The sequence below is a fragment of the Ostrea edulis genome, chromosome 2 (genome assembly GCF_947568905.1).
Source record: "Ostrea edulis chromosome 2, xbOstEdul1.1, whole genome shotgun sequence".
NCBI classification, from domain to species: Eukaryota; Metazoa; Mollusca; class Bivalvia; order Ostreida; family Ostreidae; genus Ostrea; species Ostrea edulis.
In genome coordinates, this window is record NC_079165.1 from 71,683,033 (window position 1) to 71,704,037 (window position 21,005).

At 35.0% G+C, this 21,005-nt stretch overlaps 1 protein-coding gene across 1 annotated transcript; it reads right to left on the reverse strand.

Moving 5' to 3' along the window:
- Positions 1-11,479: 11,479 nt before the first annotated feature.
- Positions 11,480-18,886, reverse strand: LOC125680047 (ankyrin repeat domain-containing protein 35-like). The gene is made up of 5 exons (XM_048919490.2): positions 18,586-18,886; positions 18,361-18,462; positions 16,704-16,910; positions 12,853-13,000; positions 11,480-11,555 (listed from the first exon to the last, which is right to left on the reverse strand). Exons 1-5 carry the CDS (start codon positions 18,884-18,886, stop codon positions 11,480-11,482), a joined length of 834 nt encoding a protein of 277 aa, XP_048775447.2.
- Between the last annotated feature and the right edge of the window lie 2,119 nt (positions 18,887-21,005).

Consider the following 21,005-nt stretch of genomic DNA (forward strand, 5'->3'; position numbering starts at 1 on the left):
AAAACTATAAATTATCTCAATTTTTAAAAATCTTTTAATATCAACTGAAAATAAGATGATATGTACGGTAATATATATTATATAATATACAATAGTGAAACATGGCAAAATGTGAGTAAGGCATCTTTTACTGCCCTGTAACAACAAAATACCACCATTTTTTAAAATGACCCATATAGAGAATGGAAATATTTACATATTCAATATCAATCAAAATGTGAGGTACATAAGTGTTATTTTACTTGAATACAAAATGTATAGTCTGATTCAAACCTTTTCATTTGTTTTGAAGTTCTCCCGACAAAGAGACCCACCTCTTTAAACAAAATAGAAATTAGCATAACTTCTAATACTTTGAATATTCTAATCTAAAATAAGATATGTATAACTTTAGCCAAAGAACAATGTATTTTCAACGTTTAAATCAAATCTCTTCATGAATTTTTAAGCCATACAACTCCTTTTAATTTACAAAATGAAAACGTCCATCAGTAGGAAAAAGCCTGTAAATTGAGGAAATATTGCCCAATCAATATGAAAATATCAGGTGCACATTTTCACTTCATGAATAATGAGTGTTCAAATTTTCAGAAAAATCAATACACTAGTTTCTTAGAACATTCACGGACAAAATCATATCTACAGACAGACGGACATGCTGATTCCAATATACCCCCTAAACTTAATTGCGTGTGTATATTGAAAAACTAATTTACAACATTTATTGCTAAGAAGTGTGATCAAAAGTTCAATGTCTGACCAATAAAAAACTAAATTCACATAGTTTTTATAGCACCCCTGCCCCTTAAAACTATTGATTGATTGGTTGGTTGATAATTTCCGCCACATTCAACAATTTTTCAGTTATATGGTGGCGCCCAGTTATTTGTTTTGTTGGTGGAAAAAAGAACCCAGATACAATGTACCTGGGAAGAGACCACCGATCTTCCTAAATTAAAATGGGAAACTTTCTCACTTACCGGCGCGAGCAGGATTCGAACCCGCTTTGACAGAGGTGAGAGACCGTGTGATTTTGAGGGCGATGCTCTAACCACTCGGCCACGGAGGCCCCCTTTACTGGTGTACAAATTTCTCTATTTCTTGGTTAAACATTAGGTAAAGCATAAAAATTACATAATAAACTATCAATAAATCCATATTGGATTACCTATTGTTCCTGAAGTTGAAAAATCAATGTTTTGGCTTTTTTGCTATTTTTGAAAAAATCAATTTTAGGCCATTTTATGACATCATTTAAATTTTGCATAAACAATGATACATATTATGTACTTTCATGTTATGAAATATTCCAGTTGCCATATCAACCAGATTTAATTATTACAAAGGAGAAAATAGGAAGAAAAGTATGTTACTATGGAAACAATAGGGGCAACAACCACAGTCATTGAAAATAAATCAATGTACTTCAGTAGATTGATTCTATAATTTCATAACTTTATCTTTGTATTGATAGTCGGGCTAAAATATACTATTTGAGAAAGAATTCAATTTGTAGTTTAGTTGCTATGGAAAACTTGTAAAATACTTGTAGTCAATGAAAATGAAAATATATCTAAATAACCAACATAATGTTTCCATGGAAGTAAGTATTTATACTCAGTTGAGTCTGTTTTGACCAAAGATAGTCCAAAAGAAAAGCCCTGTTATAAAATTGTTGGTAATCTGACTGTTTTGTCTCCATGGAAACATTAAATAGGGAATGTAGCTGCTACATGTAACTTTAGTATATTATGATTGGGTAAGCATTTTCCCCCAACATTTTCTTGACACTGATTTTTATCTGCTACCCACATTCTGAATAGTGCAAGGTGAAGATAACGAACAGTGATCAATCTCATAACTCCTACAAGCAATACAAAACAGATAGTTGGGCAAACACGGACCCCTGGACACACCAGAGGTGGAATCAGGTGTCTAGGAGGAGTAAGCATCCCCTGTTGACCGTTAAACACTATTGTACTACTTTGTGTAAAATTTCGTCAAAATCTGTCTCGGTCGTTTTTCACACGTTTTGATGCTTATAGAGAATGGCTCTTAAAAATGTTACATGCAGGAAATTATTCTGTAGAAAAATACATTTCTGGTGTGTCCAGGGGTCAGTGTTTGCGCAACTATCTATTTTGTATTGCTTATAGGAGTTATGAGATTGATCACTTTTGGTTATTTTGATATTGATCACTATTCGTTATTTTCTCCTTTGATGCTTCTTTTAAAGATGCTTGGCTAGTATTAGTCATACATGTACTATTATGCAAGCATCTTCAGACAATACGTCAATAAAACTTCTATTACATAAAAAACTGAAATATATCAATTATATATATATTTTCTTCTGAAGTAACATATACCATTGTCTTTCGAACGTGACAGGTTAACCATAATTGTAGGAATAAATAACACATGTTTCTATTAAACGTGTTCACAATCATGGAAACATTAAATAGGGAATGTAGCTGCTACATGTAACTTTAGTATATTATGATTGGGTAAGCATTTTCCCCCAACATTTTTTTGACACTGATTTTTATCTGCTATCCACATTCTGAATAGTGCAAGGTGAAGATAACGAACAGTGATCAATCTCATAACCCCAACAAGCAATACAACACAGATAGTTGGGCAAACACGGACCCCTGGACACACCAGAGGTGGGACTCGGTGCCCAGGAGGAGCAAATAACCCCCGTCGACCGGTCACACCCGTGGGCCCTATATTTTAATCAGTTAATCGGAGTTATCCGTAGTCAAAATCAATGTGCCAAGAACGGCCTAACAATCGGTATGAAACATGTCAGACAGCTTTGACCCAATGATAGGTTGCATTCACGAACTAGATCGCTATACCGACCATATAATTTGCAAAATTCGGACTTCAATCGAGACTGTTGAGCCCTGTATCATCAACTTGTTTGTCAGTAACTTGCTTCGATTTAAAAACTGATTATACGCAGAACAAGCTCTTGCGTATCGAATCAGTTAAGAGATATAAACACCATATGCAGGTGATAATGGAATATTGCTACATAAATATGTGAAATTGACGACGGAGAAGCTGAAATCATCCCGTTTGCCATTCAGTTAAGTTGTCAGTTTGCCGTTAATGGAATATTGCTACACAAATATGTGAAATTGACGACGGAGAAGCTGAAATCATCCCGTTTGGCATACAGTTAAGTTGTCAGTTTGCCGTTAATATCTACTTTCAATAAAATATCTAAATTTGAAGCAGAAGTGGACGATTATGTGGTGTCCTTTATTTCTAGCTCACAGGGATAAATCAAATCGACATATGAATGAAGGCTATTATTGTTAATAGAAAACGTTGTCGATATATCTAAATGTCGAACTGAAGGCCACAGCGAGAGATTTTTTCTTCTCACGTAGAAGTTTTTGAATAAATTCTGCTTCATATGAATATAGAAACAGATCTGCTAACAAAGGAACACAATTCGTGCCGATAGGAATTCCAACAGACTGTTAGAAGATCGGATCACCAAATACCACGAAGATATTGTCAATGAGGAACTCTAGCATATTTTGCATGCGTGGAATCAGAGTGGTGTTTAACAAAGGTAAGTTTTTGAATGACTGATCACTAGATATGAATATTTCCGTTTTCCATTTTCGTTGAAAAAGCAACTGTCGATGATGTGAAATAGTCTAGTCTTTAATTTTTTTTATGAGGAATGGTCGTGTATAGTGTTGAAAAGTCATAGGTTTTAATGTTATTGATTTGGGAAAAGTTTTACGATTTGAAGTTTACTAAAAGTTCTTTAGAATTTTTTGGAATCCACATTTGTTTAACACCACTTCTGGTATATGTAGTTGCACAGTAAGTTTGAAGTTTCTCCTTCACAGCTGTTAATATTTTCGTGAGGAGCAAAGAGAGGGGCCTGGTAGAGCACTTACTGGATCCAGCAATGTATCTTTGTTTATAAGGATTTTTATATAGGTTAGGAATCCAGTATAGGTAAGGTAATTCATATTCATTCGGCCCATTGACTGGGATATAAAATGTGTCTAAAACTGAAGCATGGTTTTGAAAGGGCAGTTGGAGTATACGTACGATTACCAAAAGTGGAATTAATGCCAAGTTCGTTTAAAATGCAGTTGTAAAAATGAGCCTCACAAACAAAGACAATGTTTTCACTAGCTCTGTCAGCTGGAACCAAAACATGTACCTCATGTAACCTATATAATTCTTTTATCAATTCTGGTTTAATAACTACAGAAGGATGGATGGTACGTACTTTTGTTTTCATATGTCTAATGCGGGGATTTAATATTCCTCATATGCTTTTAACCCATTTTGACAAAGTATCAAGTTCTTCTTTTTCATGTTTTAAAGACACATAATAGAAAATATACTCCAGTATCAAATAGACGTTAGCGATATTGCAATAATATGCTAAAACAACTCTCATTGAGCTGGATTGTAATTGATAGTAATTGTAATTAAAAGTAATTAAAAAAATAATTGAATTACAGAGTGTTTTTCTCAGGTAATTAATCAAATTACAATTACTTGTATTTAAAAAATCTTTAATTACATATTACATCCAATAACTTAAAAATATAATTAATTGCAGTTAATTCCAATTACTTTTTCAAACCCCAATTCTCCTTGAAAGAAAAGGGTTCTCAAGATATTGAGCGGACAGTATATTCCTATGTCCAGTTTGCCTTTGACCATGCGACCTGAAAATCAATAGGGGTAATTTTCCTCCAAAAATGTACATGTTCCTGAAGATGTACCAGTGTATCAAGTTTAATGTCTGTCAAGCAAAGGATTCCCAAGATATTGAGAGGACCGTATATTCCAATGTCCAGTTTGACCCTTGATCAATAGGGGTAATCTTGTCCTGAAGATGTATCAGTGTACCAAGGTTGATATTTGTCAAGCAAAGGAATCTCAAGATATTGAGTGGACATCTATATCATATGTTGACGGCATCTATTCTTTTGTTTGTGAATTTGAGCTTATTGAGTGGACAATATATTCCTATGTCCAGTTTGACCCTTGACCATGTGACCTCAAAATCATTAGGGGTCATCTTCATCTAAAGATGTACCAGTGTACCAAGTTTGATATCTGTCAAGCAAAGTATTCTCAAGATATTGAGCGGACAGTATATTCCTATGTCCAGAATAGATTGACCCTTCAACGTTTGACCTGACAAACAATAGGGGTCCTCTTATACTCATAACCAACCAACATATGAAATATCATTACGATCAAGTAAATGGTTCTCAAGATATTGAGCGGAGAACATGTGGTATACCGACCGACTGTCAGGTGCAAAGTAATATACCCCTCTTCTTTGAAGGGGGGGGGGGGGGGCATAACAAATCGTGTAACATCAAAATGAAACGCCAAGACGAAGTGATTATTTCTGGAATACGCATCGGACATTAAAAACTGGCCCATTCTTACCTACTAAACAGAGAACTTCAGTCTGAATGCATATATTGTGACTGGCCATGAACTATGCATCACATTCTTTCCGTATGCTGCCCCAAAAGTCGAATCACGACAGCTAGTTAACATAATTTATTCACTAGAAATAAACTGTAGATGCTACAATTACAAAATCCAAACTTTACAATGATGTACACACATAAACATATCAAAGGTCAGGGAGTAAACACTTGATAAGTATTAATTTCGTTCGTAAACAAAACATTTGAATGCATAAATTAAATATATCATTGAATATTTAAAGAAACAATATTTATCACTTATAATTAATATAAGAATGAAATAACAAATATACATACACTGTGGGGTCTGTAAAACACCAGCAATACAATTCACAATATGCCAAGCTCGTGGAGCGGAAGTAGTATGTCCAACATAAACACGGAAACCAAATTCGTAAAATTTTCCGGAACGGAACACTCCCTACCTAATATCAATATTACTATATATCAATTTAAACAAACATATTTAGACATCTAAGTAGAAAAACATAAGATAACATGATGCTGCGACCAGGATCCTATCCATAAAAATTCATTGAAATACAAACGAATTTCTTGATCAAATCAACAATCACAAATTCAACAGTTAACATCTTACGTAACTAGCAGTTTAACCAATATGAAACTGTTAATCTATGAGTCGAATGAGTTCACTAATAGGCCTTGTATATGTAGACGGTTTTCCAATAATTAGAACGCGCACATAAGCTTTCCGAACTAGTCCGTCCGGACTAGGGAAAACTTCTTCCACAAGTCCAACAGACCACTGACATCTAGCTGTTTCACGATCCTTGATGACTATAACGTCTTCAACCTTCAAATTCATTTTTTTTAGATGTCCACTTGCAACGGGACTGTAAGTTTTGTAGGTAATGAGTTTTCCACTGTTGCCAGAATAAGTCGGAAAAGACGTGCACTTGCTCCCACTGTTCTTTGTATATATCACGTATGTCAACATCTGTACACATAGAATAATGACCGGATATCTTCTGATGCAGAAGCATTGCTGGACTCAACATAAACGGTACCTCAGGATCCTTAGATACAGCAGTAATTGGTCTTGAATTAATTATTCCTGTCACTTCAGCCATCAATGTACTAAGAACTTCATGAGTGAGATTTTTCCTTTGGTCTGAAGAGTAGTGTATCTAATACTCTACGCGATCATTCTCTCCCACACTCCTCCCATGTGGGAAGAGTGGGGAGCATTGAATGTCCAAACAATCTTTGACTTCTCTAGGTAGTTCTTCACTGATCTTTTTGTTACATCAATCCCAAGATCTTCTGTGGCACCAATAAACTTAGTACCTGTGTCTGATCGAAATAACGACATATTCTCTCGAAGTGCAATAAATCTACGTAATGCGTTGATGAAAGATGAGCTCGACATAGACTCCACTAACTCAATATGAATTGCAGGGGTCAAAATTAACTTTTTCTACCACAGACTAATTTTAGACTGTGGGTAAAGATTCCACAGGCTAAAATGAAAACCTACAAGCTAAAATAAAAATAATGAATCAGCGTTCTTTTTTATGCTTTTTTTTAAATCAGCGATTTCCCCCATCATTACTGAGCCTAGTGGGTCAACAGGCATCGTTTGGACAGGACACTAAGTTGCGTAAGTCATATGGTGCAATGTTTAGGTCTCTTGATTACCGCACCTCTAATCCACAAACTGTTTACCGCAGGTCTAGATCCGGTCTTTCTATTTCATGTAGAGATTGACAGAGTTGGTGTCCTTATCTCGTGGTTTTCCTGGTTTCAATTATACGAGGAGTCGACAGAACTGTATAAGAGATGGAGTAAAACTAGTTGAAAACAAAGATTCTACATGTATATAAAACAATATACGAAAATGTACTTTCAAACATACTTTTTACCAACGTGAATGATAAATATTCACGTGTGAAAATCTTTATTCACGTGCTCTGTTAACACCTGTCATAGTGAAAGCCAATTGCCATTTCCCTGTCTTATTTTACATGACAGTACCTAAACATACACTGTATATATGAATGTCACATTGACACAAATCCAACCACTATCTAGACTCGTACATATCAAATGAAGACGTACAAATCTTACTGTACAAAATCTAAATACATTGCACATTGGGTTTCTATTTCAGCCGAACCCCAATTAAAACATAACAAATAAAATAAATAAAAAATACCTGTATCAAAGCTATAACATATTGGCAATGTATGGAGCATTTTCAAAGATATCCTGTCTATTATGAATGATTAGAAAGTAGTTATTTACCGAAATTGATAGTTTTGACAAAACTGTACAATTACGTTTCATGTCATAAAAGTATAATACTGTGTTGTTGCATCGTAAACCCTGGATTTTGTCACTCAGTTTGTGTATTTTAAATAAGTGCTCATATTAAATGTACATGTATATACACAGCTTGTTTTCAAACTTTTGATTTGGACAACTCTTTCTTTAACTTAAGTTAAATGAAAGTTGCATTGACACCAACAGATAGAAATAATTTATGCAAATAAAATTATCCAAAGTGCAAAAAGGTCAAGTTTAATACAATAAACGTCAACAACAAGCTCGACGACTTTTACATTTCTTTTGTATTTATAAATTCAATCTACGTGTAGGGTCCTCCGTGGCCGAGTAGTTTGAGCATCGCGCTCAATATCGCACAGCCTCTCACCTCTGTCGGCGCGGGTTCGAATCCTGCTCGCGCCGGTAAGTGAGAAAGTTTCCCAGTTTACTTTCGGAAGGTCGGTGGAAGTCTCTTCTCAGGTACATTGTATTTGGGTTCTCTCTTCCACCAATAAAAACTGGGCGTCACCAGATAACTGAAAAATTGTTGAGTGTGGTGGTAAACATAAAATAAACAAACAATCTACATGTAAAAGAATTAAAAATACATCACAACACAGGGAAAAACCCATCTTTTTATAAGAAATATTCTGAATTTGAACCAATTTGAAAGTGTCCTGCAGGAGATAAATTCCACCAGTGTAGTTCTGGTTTTGTCAAAGACCAATCTCTACTTAAAATACATAGATATTTAGAAAATCAGAACGTGATCTTTCAGGCTTGAATCCAAGTATGAAGGGGTTTTGTGCCTGCTCTTAATGCACTCAGTTTCAAAGGAAACAGGTTATTAATAATTGTCAGTTTCATCATTTATAAATGACCGTACAAGTAAGGGCATATACATCATCTGGCATCCACCTACATCTTGTTATGATACATTTCTGTGACGTCATCAACACCATTATACCGAGTGTCTTATAAACTATTAGAGACCATTAATCTAGTTTTGATTTATTGGACACTAGACAGTACAAATGGAAAGATATTAGATTTTCTTTATAAAACAAAGTTCGAAAGTATGTGTTTGAATGAAAACTTAACACAACATATTTCACTCAATTTATTATTCACACATGAATGGAAATCACAATGAAAGTCTTATCATATCTGAGATTTTACAAAGCAAGAAACATTTCCATATCACTGTGTTAGATCCCGCATTAACTGTGACACATGAATCCGTCCAACCAGTGTTAGGAGTTAGGTGACGGATTGTCGTTTTATTTAATTCGCTGACGCGTCTTTGTTCCTCTGTTGCTTTGGCTGTTATAAAATTCAAACCAAAATCTCCCTTTCCTTGGATATTTTTCATATGATTAATTATGTTATCAAGAATTTAATCTGAAGCATCATTATTTTTTTTTTTTAATTTGTACACGCATATTGCGTAACAGTGAAGATTCTCCACAGAATGAGCCGCTAAAAATACCAAAGGTTGTGTGCGATGTCAGTTGGTCCAACAGATTAACAAGTTCACCCATCGTGATTTGTTCTTGAATACTCTGCAAGAGGTAAGTTCCCAAAGTGAAAATACCCTGACAAATAGGATGTATACATATCATTACCTGCAGCATAAATCTTTTGTCGGTGTCCTCGGTCAAGATGACTGTATAGGTGGTTTTCTCACTTATATTTTGACAGAGAGTAATTACATCAATTCTGGACTCCGTCCACCTACACGGTATTTTTCCATTAGCACGCAAAGAGGTCGAGTAGTATGGGTGTGTTTTAGCTCCTATAATAGATCAGGAAAACACCAAGGCTGTGTATTAAACCTTTTCTTGTTCATATCAATGTACCTGGTATTCGCAGTGCATGACTGGGAGATTGAGTTCGAGCCCCGCTCATGCCATAGCCAGCCATGCCAATCCTAAGGCGTAAGAATGGGTAGTAATTGCTCATTCTCCAAACGCTCGGCGTTTAAGCGAGTCTTTCGGATACGACCTCAAAAACGGAGGTCCCATGTCGTGACAGGCGTTCGTATCTTAAAGAAACTGTTCTGACCCTGAACATTAAAGGGACTAATTCACGACACCCCCCCCCCCCAATTCATTTTTATTGATCAGAATCTACTGTCCAATATGTTCAAATGATTTCACATAAAAATTAAGGTTATGCATTATCACAGAAGTTCATTATAGAGAGTTCATTATTAGTTTTGTAAATAAAGATTGGGGTATATTATTTATTCTTTACGAAAATTTCAGAAGAAATTGATATTGATCTAAGTTTATTATATCTTTCACAATTCAAACATTCCTCGGGTAAATTGTGTCATCTTAAAGTTAAAATTTGTGACTATGCAAAATTACGATGCTTTATTTTATAAAATTGATATTTCACTGGTTTGTTTGTTTACATAAAAAGACTCGAGTCTTTGTTTACATAACACAGATTTAAGGTTGAAATATTGCTTTTATTCTTGTATTCAATAGGTCAAAATATTGGCCGACAACATTAAATGGGTTATATTTTTGATGTTTCACATCAAAAATAAAACGCATTTTGTTGAAAAATCGTGAACCAATCCCTTTAAGCATGCATCTACATATGTGGTACTTCACCGACAACTGGCGTCTAAATATGAATGTAAAATTTTCGAAGAGACGTAAACGAAACAACGTAACAGTTCAAAACATCTGTAGTGTTTGTCTGTTGTTTTACGTTCCAGTTAAGAACATGTTACTTCCTCAGGGATGTCAACCTCTGAGATCACCCCCTTTGTCATAAAAAAGAGTTGTTAGTTTGCCGTCAATATCTACTTTCAATAAGATATATACATACATGTATATGTAAGAAGCTGGGGTTGAGGACTATGTGGTGTCTTTTATTTCGAGTTCACTGGGATATATCGAATCGATATACGTATGAAAATGATTACTGCTAATAGATAAGACGCCGTCGACATACATGCACTTACCACAATACATTTTTTCATCTCGTGTAGAAGCTTTCGAATAAATTCTGCCTCATAAAAATATTTAAAAAACAGGTCAGCTAACCAAGGCACATATGGCACTCAAAGTCATAGCATTGATGATTCCCTTGCATGTACGGTTTCAGGGTTCAAGTCTCATAGCAAAAATCCATGACTTTCACTTCCTTTACCGGGCGCTTGGCGAAGGAAAGTCTCTAACTATCTTTTAAAAGCTTCTCTGGTCTTTTAGTAAGCCCCGACATCGACCACGGGAGCTTCCGATTGCTAATTGAGCGCCTTAACCAGAAGGCAATCGTGACCAGTATTTTACATTGCACTGCGTTTCAAACGTAATTAATTTATCATAGATTCAGTATAACGAAGTATTGAATTCTGGCCCGCAAATGTATGTATGTTTCTTTTGCAGTGATATCAGTTCACTTTGGAATCAACTGGTCACAGTAGCCTACATGTAATGGTTAGGACGCCCCTTTTGTAACCGGGAGATCCCTAGATCGATTCTAGATTGAGACGCTACGTTAATGACACTATGATATATAATAACACTGCATGAGAGAATACAGTAGACCAATTGATTCTGGGATTTGTAACGTTCTGAAAATCTTTTCATTTTATTGGAGATAGCAAGACTATTCAATTGTAATAATCAGCATTTGAAATGTTATGTTATGAAAAAATGATAATTTGTAATACATTATGCAGTTTCAATTCTTTTTCTGTCAATCATCATTACATGAAGGTTGGACTCCGACGACTGGCGGTTACTGAAACAAGAGGACCACAGGCCTTATCAGTCACCTGAATACTAGTGAAAATGTATCACTACTTCCATGGGCTATGAAATCTAGACAAAACTTTCCTGTTCTGAATATCTAAGCTAAATTATAATGTTCAACAATAGTATAAAACATGATGTGTTCTTAAAACTCCACTTCCCTCAAAAATGTATACACTGATGAAAGGCTTTAAATAATAGGTGTATTAACAGTAAAACATCGTAAGATATGACTAATTTGGACTCATCTCAAAGTCATAACCATGGGTTATGAAATTCATCATTTTTTGTACATCCTTTTCTGCTATTCCTAAGTATGTATCTAGATTTTATACAGTATCAGCAAACTTACACATACATACTATATACTAAATTTGGCCAACCCTGGGGTCACAACCCTTACTCTGGAAAAAAATCAAATTTACAATTTGGTAAAAGACTACCTGCTCTTTCTATTTAGCACTATATATCAAGTTTGGCCCCGCCCTGGGGTCAGAACCCCTACTCCGGGGATAATGAAATTTACAATTTTGGTAGAAGCCTTCCTGCTCTACATCTACAATAGTTTTTCTTACATGTGTGTGGTTCTTGAGGAGATTTTTGAAAATTGGTCAATTTTGGACAGTTTTTACCCCGCCCCTAAAGCCCCAGGAGTCCTAAAATTTATAATGTATGTATGTCCCCCTTGTCCCAAAAATGCTTCATACCAAATTTGAAAAGAATCGGAATGATAGTTATGAAGAAGAGGTTAAAAATGTCTAATGTTCACACATTTAATAACAGGCCATTTTGGCCCCACCCTGATACCAAAAACCCCTACCCCTGGGATCATCAAATTTACAATTGTGGTAAAGGACTACCCGCTCTTTCTAAATATCTATTTACTATCAATTTAGTATCAATAACATTAAAGAAGATGTTATTTGTTTTACACAAAAACACTATATACCTAGTTTGGCCCCACCCTGGGGCCAGAACCCCTACCCCGCGGATCATGAAGTTTACAAGTTTGTTAGAGGCCTTCCTGCTCTACATCACTATGCATTTATTTATTTTTTCTTACACGTGTGTGATTCGTGAGAAGAGTTTTGAAAATTGGTCAATTTTGGGCAGTAAATTGTCCAGCCCTTAGGGCGAAAGGAGTCCTTAAATCTAATTTATGTCCCCCTTGTCCCAATGATGCTTCATACCAAATTTGAAAATAATTGATTGGTAGTTATCAAGAAGTTAAAATTGTTCAATTGTTAACACTTGACGGACCACGACAACCAATTGCAACTCAGGTGACCTAAAAAGACAACGTTGATTTGCTGCTCTCTGCCAGGTTTACGCCACACGTGACTTTGCGCAGGACACGGCTAATACAGTTGTGGGTCTTGCTTATTTCAATGTCTAGGCCTTCCTCCTTCAACCATTCTTTGTCTTTATCCAAACTGTAGTCTGTTATAAAACAGATTGTCTATACATTACATTTGGCATTTTCCTATAAAGTCTGGTTTGTATCATTTTAACGTATTTCGACAAGAGAATAATAAGGAACATTAATTAGCATTAACTCCCCTATATTTACATTTGCAGTGGGTTTTGACATCTTTACAAATTGTAATGATAGGCATTTCTTAATGAGGGCGCTGCAATTTAATAGCAAATGCGCGTATGAATACATAGTACCTACTTGTTAAATATTGTACATCTATTTTAACGGCTTGGAATTCCAACAGAAATGTAAGTAGAATGCAAATTTGACAAGACGTGTTTGTAAAACACAAATGCCCCCGATAATGGCCAATTCCAAAGATGGCCACAAGGACAAATATCTTGGTATCAGTACAAAGATCTCGTCACAAGAAATGATCATGTGCAATATGAAAGCTCTAATATTTACCATTTATAAGTTATGACTAATGTAAAAAAAAAAAAAAAAAAAAAAAAAAAAAAAAAAGTAGGTCAAATGCCAAGGTCAAAAGGTTTAGTACCCACGGAAAGGTCTTGTCACATGGAATACTGTTATGAACTATCAAAGCTCTTACTGTTCAAAAGTTATTAGCAAGGTTAAAGTTTCAGACAGAATAACAGATTTACAGAACGACAGACAGGACAACAATATGCCCCCCGATCTTCGATCTCGGGAGCATAATGATACATGAAGATATGAAGTGCGAATTGTGACAACGATAATTTTGCCTTTGATATCTTTACAAATTGTAATGATACCTGTTAGTATTTCCCAATGAACACGCTGCAATGTAAACGTTGTACCTCCAGCACGTATGAATACAGAACTACATGATAATTATAGTATGTATATTTTAGGGGTCATCCATAATTGTCAACCATTTTCCAAAGTGTGCAAAAAGCACGCTCGGGGGAGGGGGTAAAAAATCGACAATTTTACCGTACGCTTTTTTCTCTTCCGGATTTATTTCATACCCGCGGAGTTCGGTTTTATTTTATCGTGAAAAGACGACAAGATAAGACAGAGACACCTTTATTTTTTCTATAAAAACAAAAATCTATTATGTACACAAGATTTACACATTTATAAAATATTATATCATTCATATATAACAAGAAATAGGGGTACCAATGTTAAAGAACTCAATGTTTGAACTACAATGCTCATAAACTTGATTGTCGATCTTCTTGTTTGGAATTTGAAAATGGTTGATGTACACTTTTTGAGAGGGGGTGGGGGTCTCAAAAAGTGTGCTTTTTGCACACTTTGGAAAATGGTTGACAGTTATGGATGACCCCTTAAAGGCTTGGAATTCCGACAGAAATAAGAGGATATTGTCAATATAAGAAATTTTCACTTTTCATAATACACGAGAGTATGAACAACAACGCCTCATGCCGGCATACTTTTCATGAAATTTATTTCTAGAGCAAATACATATACTTATATTACAAGTATTTAAGGAATTTCATTATTCAAGTCAAACGGTTTGTGAATTTTTAAACGTTTGCGTCCCATGCTATTTATCACGTGACCTACATGTATTTGTTCGTCAACAGGCGGTGTTCGTAAACTTTTGAATATTTTCAGCTTCTATGCAACTCCTGGAGGAAATGTCAAGCAATATTGGTAAATAATAGGTATGGGTGAAGGGAAACAAAACGTATGAAGTTTATGGACTCTGTCTTTCTTGTGCTTGAGAGGTGTGGCCAAAAAAAAAAACCCCCATCAAAATCAATGTAATCTTCAAAAATCGCATTTACTCCTTGACATCATGCATCAAACTATTTGCATGGTTATGATAAGCAATGACACCTTTACCGAATTTTTGTGTGTGGAAATTTATAACCCCTGGTTTTAGGCCTTTGGATTGAGCTACGTTCTGGTTTTATGCTCTAGAGTAGAGTTAAGTTGTTCAAAAATTGAAATTTATTATGATTATAATGAGTATTTAGCCCATTAGCAAAATTTGAAATTCTTGACCCCTGGATTCAGGCCCTATGGTTGATCGAGCTATGTTGGTCATATATTGAAAATGCATTATATCTTACAAAATCATTTTCACTACTGCAGTCAAGCGGTTCGCATGATTATAATGATCGATTTAGAGCTTTATACACATGTACTAAAACTGAAAATAATGACCCCATGATAGATGGCTATGGCTGGGGCTACATGTAAATGTAAGTTTGTCAGACATTGAAAATCCATTATATCTTACAATATCATCTTTACTTCTGGACATCAAACAGTCAAACTATTGGCATAATTATGAGCAATAAGCCATACAACAAAACTGCAGCTGGGTTCAGGGTCCATGCCCCAGGGTGGAGCAAATTTAGTTATGTATCACAAATGCATTAAATCTTTATTTCTAGTCATGAAGGAGGCAAAATGTTTCGATGATGATAATGAGCATTGAAACCTTTACCAAAATCTGAAATTCAGGGTTCAGGGCCTTTGTGGGGCTAGTGAAAATGCATTAAATCTTAGATAGTCGTCTTTACTGCCGAACATCAAGGAGGCAAAATACTTACATGCTTATAAGAGTCATTTGACCCTCCATGAAAATTGTAAAATTCATAGCCAAGGGTTCAGTTACAAGGATGGAACTAGATTGGTCATATGCATTCTGTATTGAAAATACAATACTAACAAGAGATGTTTGTAAAACACATATGACCCCGTGGTGAAAAATTGAAAAGGGTTATACACACATCATTTAATCAATAGGGGTCATATACTCTTATGTTGTGCCAGTTTACCACGTTTGAGGTCAATCAAGCAAATAATTTTTAAAATAAAGGAGACAATATATTAGTATGTCCAGTTCAAACATCTCCTGAAGATGTACCAGTGTACTAAGTTTGATGTCTACCAAGCAAAGGGTTATCAAGATATTGAATGGACTGTATATTACTATGTCTAGTTTGACCCTTGACAATGTGACCTCAAAATCAATAGGGTTCATCTTCTCCTGAATATGTACCAGTGTACCAAGGTTGATGTTTGTCAAGCAAAGGAATATCAAGATATTGATCTGACAGTATATTCCAATGTCCAGTTTGACCCTTGACCATGTGACCTCAAAATCAATAGGGTCAACTTCTCCTGAAGATATACCAGTGTACCAAGTTTGATGTCTGTCAAGCAAAGGGTTCTCAATATGAGCGGTAATTGTATTCCTATGTTCAGAGTAGATTGACCCTTGGCCTTTTGACCTAAAAAAACAATAGGGGTCCTCTTCTACTCATAACCAACCCACATATGAAATATCATTATCATCATGTGAATGGTTCTCAAGATATTGAGCGGGCAAGATGTGGTCTACCGACCGACAAGTGCAAACCAATATGCACCTCTTCTTGGAAGGGGGTATAATAAAACCTGGATATCAAGGAGACTAACTGTTTGTATTACTAGTATTTTAACGAGGAATGTGATTTTAATGATTCCAGAAAAGTCCTTTATAATACATTGCAAACCCAATAAATAGAAATTTAACTGACTTTAACATCCAATGAGTTGTTGAACGACAATATATGATTGTGTCAGCCAAGGCAATGGTTAAATAAATTTGGTATGAGCAGAAATGCGATGAGTCAGGCACTATTTGATGTTTCTATGGACAGCCTCATGCTTGAGAAACCCATATACATACATCTATATCATACAATATGTACTGACCAGCTTTCAATAGTTTCGACGCCATTCGTAAACATCCCTTGTCTAATGTGTTGATCAGAATGAACATTGCACTGTGTCCTAGTGCATCTGTAACATTGACGTCGCTTCCATTTTTGATCAAGTAGTCAGCTATGTCGTAGTTGCAGTCTTGTAGAGCGATTAAGAGGGATGTTTTACCCGTTCTGTCCCGAACTTCTACATCAGCACCTGTGAGAAAAGGAACTCAATACAAGATATTCATCGCCATAACACTCACCTAATTCACACTGATCATTCAGGATAAAGACTCCTTTTTGGATACTAAGAGTGTAATCATTCGACCCGTAATGTGGACCACTCTGGTTTCAGAAGACTTTTAAAAATTGTAATTTGTACATTATAAGTGAAACTTATAACCTCTATGGAAGTCCTGCCCTCGCCTTGAAGTTATGGACTAAACAAACCTGAATAGTCAGTACATGAATGAAAGGTGAAGATAACGAACAGTGATAATTATGTTTACATTATGTTTATGTATCACACCTCGGGTATATCCAGGGGTCCATGTTTGCCCAAATTTCTGTTCTATATTGCTTATAGGAGTTATGATATTGATCACTGTTCGTTAACTTCGCCTTTCGTTTAATTGATCGATTGTATATGCATCATTTAATTCTAAAGGGGCATGGACACGGTTTGAGCTGAACATTTTCAAATTTTATTTTTCTGTTTTAAATTGTTAGAATGCTAAACTACGGTATTTCTAATCGTCAGCAAAATTTTAATGTCATTTGTTGAGGTACATGGGAGATACAGAGCTTACAATTACAAGAACGGCCTAACAATCGGTATGAAACACATCAGACAGCATTTGACCCAATGACAGGTTATATTGGCGAACCAGATCGTTATAACGACCATAGAATTTACGAACTGCTGACTTTAAACGAGACTGTTGTTCCAACCATAATTTTGTTTGTCAGTAGTCTGCTTCGATTTTATAAATTACCATAAATTATAATTTTATAAATTACCATAAACAGAACAAACTCATGCGTATTGAAATAGTTGAAAGATATAAACATATGATAGAATATATTTAATCACAAAAATTATTAATAACACATGCGCGGATCCAGAAAGATTTTAGGTTCCACACCTGCTCATATTTTCCGGAGGTCTGATTTTGAATCACTCTTGCAACATTACATGCATACATGTAATGCAGTATATGACCGATATATCAAAAATGGATGAACAGAAAAAGACGACATGAGGTGTTTTTGCTCGGGATTTTTGTTATGGAGAGACATGCTTGTAATGTATTAAATAAACACTTAATTGTATAATACGACTGATAACTTGTCTGACAAGATCGTTTTTGTTGTATCATGTAGCTTTTACCAACTTGCATTCTAAAGGTGAAAATGTGCTTTCCAAACGAATGGTTATCTTTACAATACTATGACCTCGACTCTTCAATTTTGTGGCACTATAACACTGTTCAATTTCATTTTTCCTCTCTAAACCATTAAATTGTCCACATTGTACATGAGGACAATAATTAGCATACAAACATACATTTCTGGTCAGAGATAAATGTACAAGTTATACAAGCATTATATCGGAGAGTTCAAATTAATGGTCAAAGATTACTCCAACTGAAGGGGTTTCTTACCTGTTTTAATTAAACGCTTAACCAAGTCTAAGTCGTTGAGTGTTATGGCATACATTAGTGGGGTTTGTCCCAGATCGTTGATGGTATCAATTAGACATCGATCTGCAAGAGATGATCAAATATTAAATCCTATAGGAGTTGGAAGAAAGATGACATGTTTGTCTCGTTGTTTCTTTCAGAACAGGTTCAACCAATAACTATCTTAATTCATTTTGTTGTTTTTACCATCGCATAAAAGCATCTCCACAATATCCGTGTCCCCTGCCTCTACTGCCAAGTGAAGAAGGGAGTTTCCGTGTTTAGTTCGGATATTAGGGTTCTTCCCAGATTTTAAATAAGTTTTCAAAGCATTTTCATCGCTATTTAAAACGCATCGAAAAATATTATGTCCAATGACAACACTGTCCGCAAAATCTTGAGTCTCAAGCACTTCGCCATTTGAAGTAAGCCGCTTTCGTCTCAGTAATACTGGTGCATCTTTTCCGAATGTCCTTATAGAAAAATGTTTCATAGCAATTAAATCCATTTCGACCAATTTTTCATTTTTCTCAGCCATAAAAACGGAGGTTTCTGCTGTTTCGTACTCTTATTCCATCACCTGCTCTCTGTGCAGAGAAATGACGATCATCATGCGTCCCGATTCATCACGAAAGACACACTTGACCACCCTTCGTTGGCGTTTTGTGTTATTAGCCTGCATTTTGACAGCTTAGTCAGTCAGGCACTGAACTTCATAGAGAAGTGCAATATCATAAATTTATATGTTACAAATAAAAAACATTAGAAGAAACGAGCTTAATTATCATGAACTCTTTGGTTATTAATCGAGAAAATTGTTCAAATACGATGTTTATGTCTTACGATGTACTAGAAATCATAAAACATTGCACATTTTCAAACTACAATGCAAGTACTTCACTTTACTCACCTATATTGACTGGAGAGCGAGATCCAATTTCACTTTTGTTTGTATCTCCATCAATCTATAATCGACAATACATTAAAGGGACTGATTCACGATTTTCTCCAAAATTTTATTTTTCACTTTTAATGATCAAAATCGACTGTCTGATATGTTTAAAAAATTTGGCATAAAAATTAAGGTTATACATTATCACAGAAGCTCACTTTAGAGAGTTCATTATTTGTTTTGTAAAAAAAAGATTGTGGTATGTTATTTACGAAATTTTCAAAAGAAATGGATATCGATCTAAGTTCATTATAACTTTCACATTTCAAGCATTCTTCGGGTAAAATGTGTCATTTAAAAGTTAAAATGTGCGACTATGCAAAATTAAGATGTATTATATTACAAAATCAAATTTTCACTTGTTTCTTTGTTTACATATAAAGACTCCAGTCTTTGTTTACATAACACATATTTAAGGCTAAAATATAGCTTTTATTCTTGCATTCAGAAAGTCAAAAGTTTGGTTGTCAATATTAAATGAGTTATACTTTTAATATCTAACATCAATAATAAAAAATATTTTGTTCAAAAATCGTGAACCAGTCCCTTTAAAGGGACTGGGTCACGTTTTTCAAAAGAAATATTTTCCATTTTTAATGTTCAAAATTAAAATATAGCTCATTTAAAGTCGACAACCAAAATTTGGACCGTCTGAATGCAAGGATAAGAGCAATATTTTAGCCTTGATTCTGTGTTATGTAAACAAAGACTCTCGTCTTTTTATGGAAACAAACAAACCTGTGAAACGTTAATTTTGTAATTCAAAGCATCTTCATTTTGTAAAATCACAAATTTTAACTTTTAAATAACACATTTTACCTAAAGTATACTTGAAATGATGTGATATACATGTATATAATAAACTTGGACCAATATCCATTTATTTTGAAAACATCGTAAACAATAACACACGTAAATCTTTGTTTTCAAAACAAATAATAAACTATAATGAGCCTCTGTCATGATGAATAACCTTATTTTTTGTGAAACCTTCTAAGCATATTAGACTATAAGTAACCTTTAAGTTGAGGTTTATAGCTTCAGCACCTTGTAATTTATATTTTTAGCTCTCCTAGGCTGAAAGCTCAAGTCAGCTCTTGTGATCACCTATTGTCCGTCGTCCGTACACTTTTCACATTTTCGACTTCTCCTGATCCACTTGACCAATTAGAACCAAACTTGGCAAAAAGCATCGTTGGGTGAAGGGTATTCACGTTGTTTTTTCAAGTGATGGGCGACGCTCTTTTTCAAGGGGAGATAATAAAAAAAATGTAAAAATAGGGTGGGGTAATTTAAAATCCTCAAGAACCACTGGGCCAGAGAGGTTGAAATTTACATGAAAGCTTCCTGACGCAGTGTAGATTCAAGTTGTTCAAACCACGGCCCCAGGGGTGGGCGAAGCCACTATAGGGGATCAAAGTTTGACATTAGAATGTATAAAGAAAATCTTTAAAAAATGTTCTTATGAAGAATCACTGGGCCAGCAAAGTTGAAATTAACATGAAATCTTCTTGACATGTGCAGATTCAAATTTGTTCAAATCATGACCCCCTGGGGTAGGGTGTAACTCTAAGGTCAGTTTTACATACGAATGAAAGGTGAAGATAACGAACAGTGACCAATCTTATAACTGTTATAAGCAATACAAATTAGATAGTTGGGCAAACACGGACCC

Excerpts from the sequence above, each read along its gene's own strand:
- LOC125680047 (XM_048919490.2), bottom strand. The coding sequence starts at position 18,886 with ATGGATTTAATTGCTATGAAACATTTTTCTATAAGGACATTCGGAAAA. Across the intron at positions 18,463-18,585 it reads GGAGATGCTTTTATGCGATG|ATCGATGTCTAATTGATACC; the intron begins GTAAAAACAACA and ends CATCTCTTGCAG. Across the intron at positions 16,911-18,360 it reads TAAGCGTTTAATTAAAACAG|GTGCTGATGTAGAAGTTCGG; the intron begins GTAAGAAACCCC and ends CTTTTCTCACAG.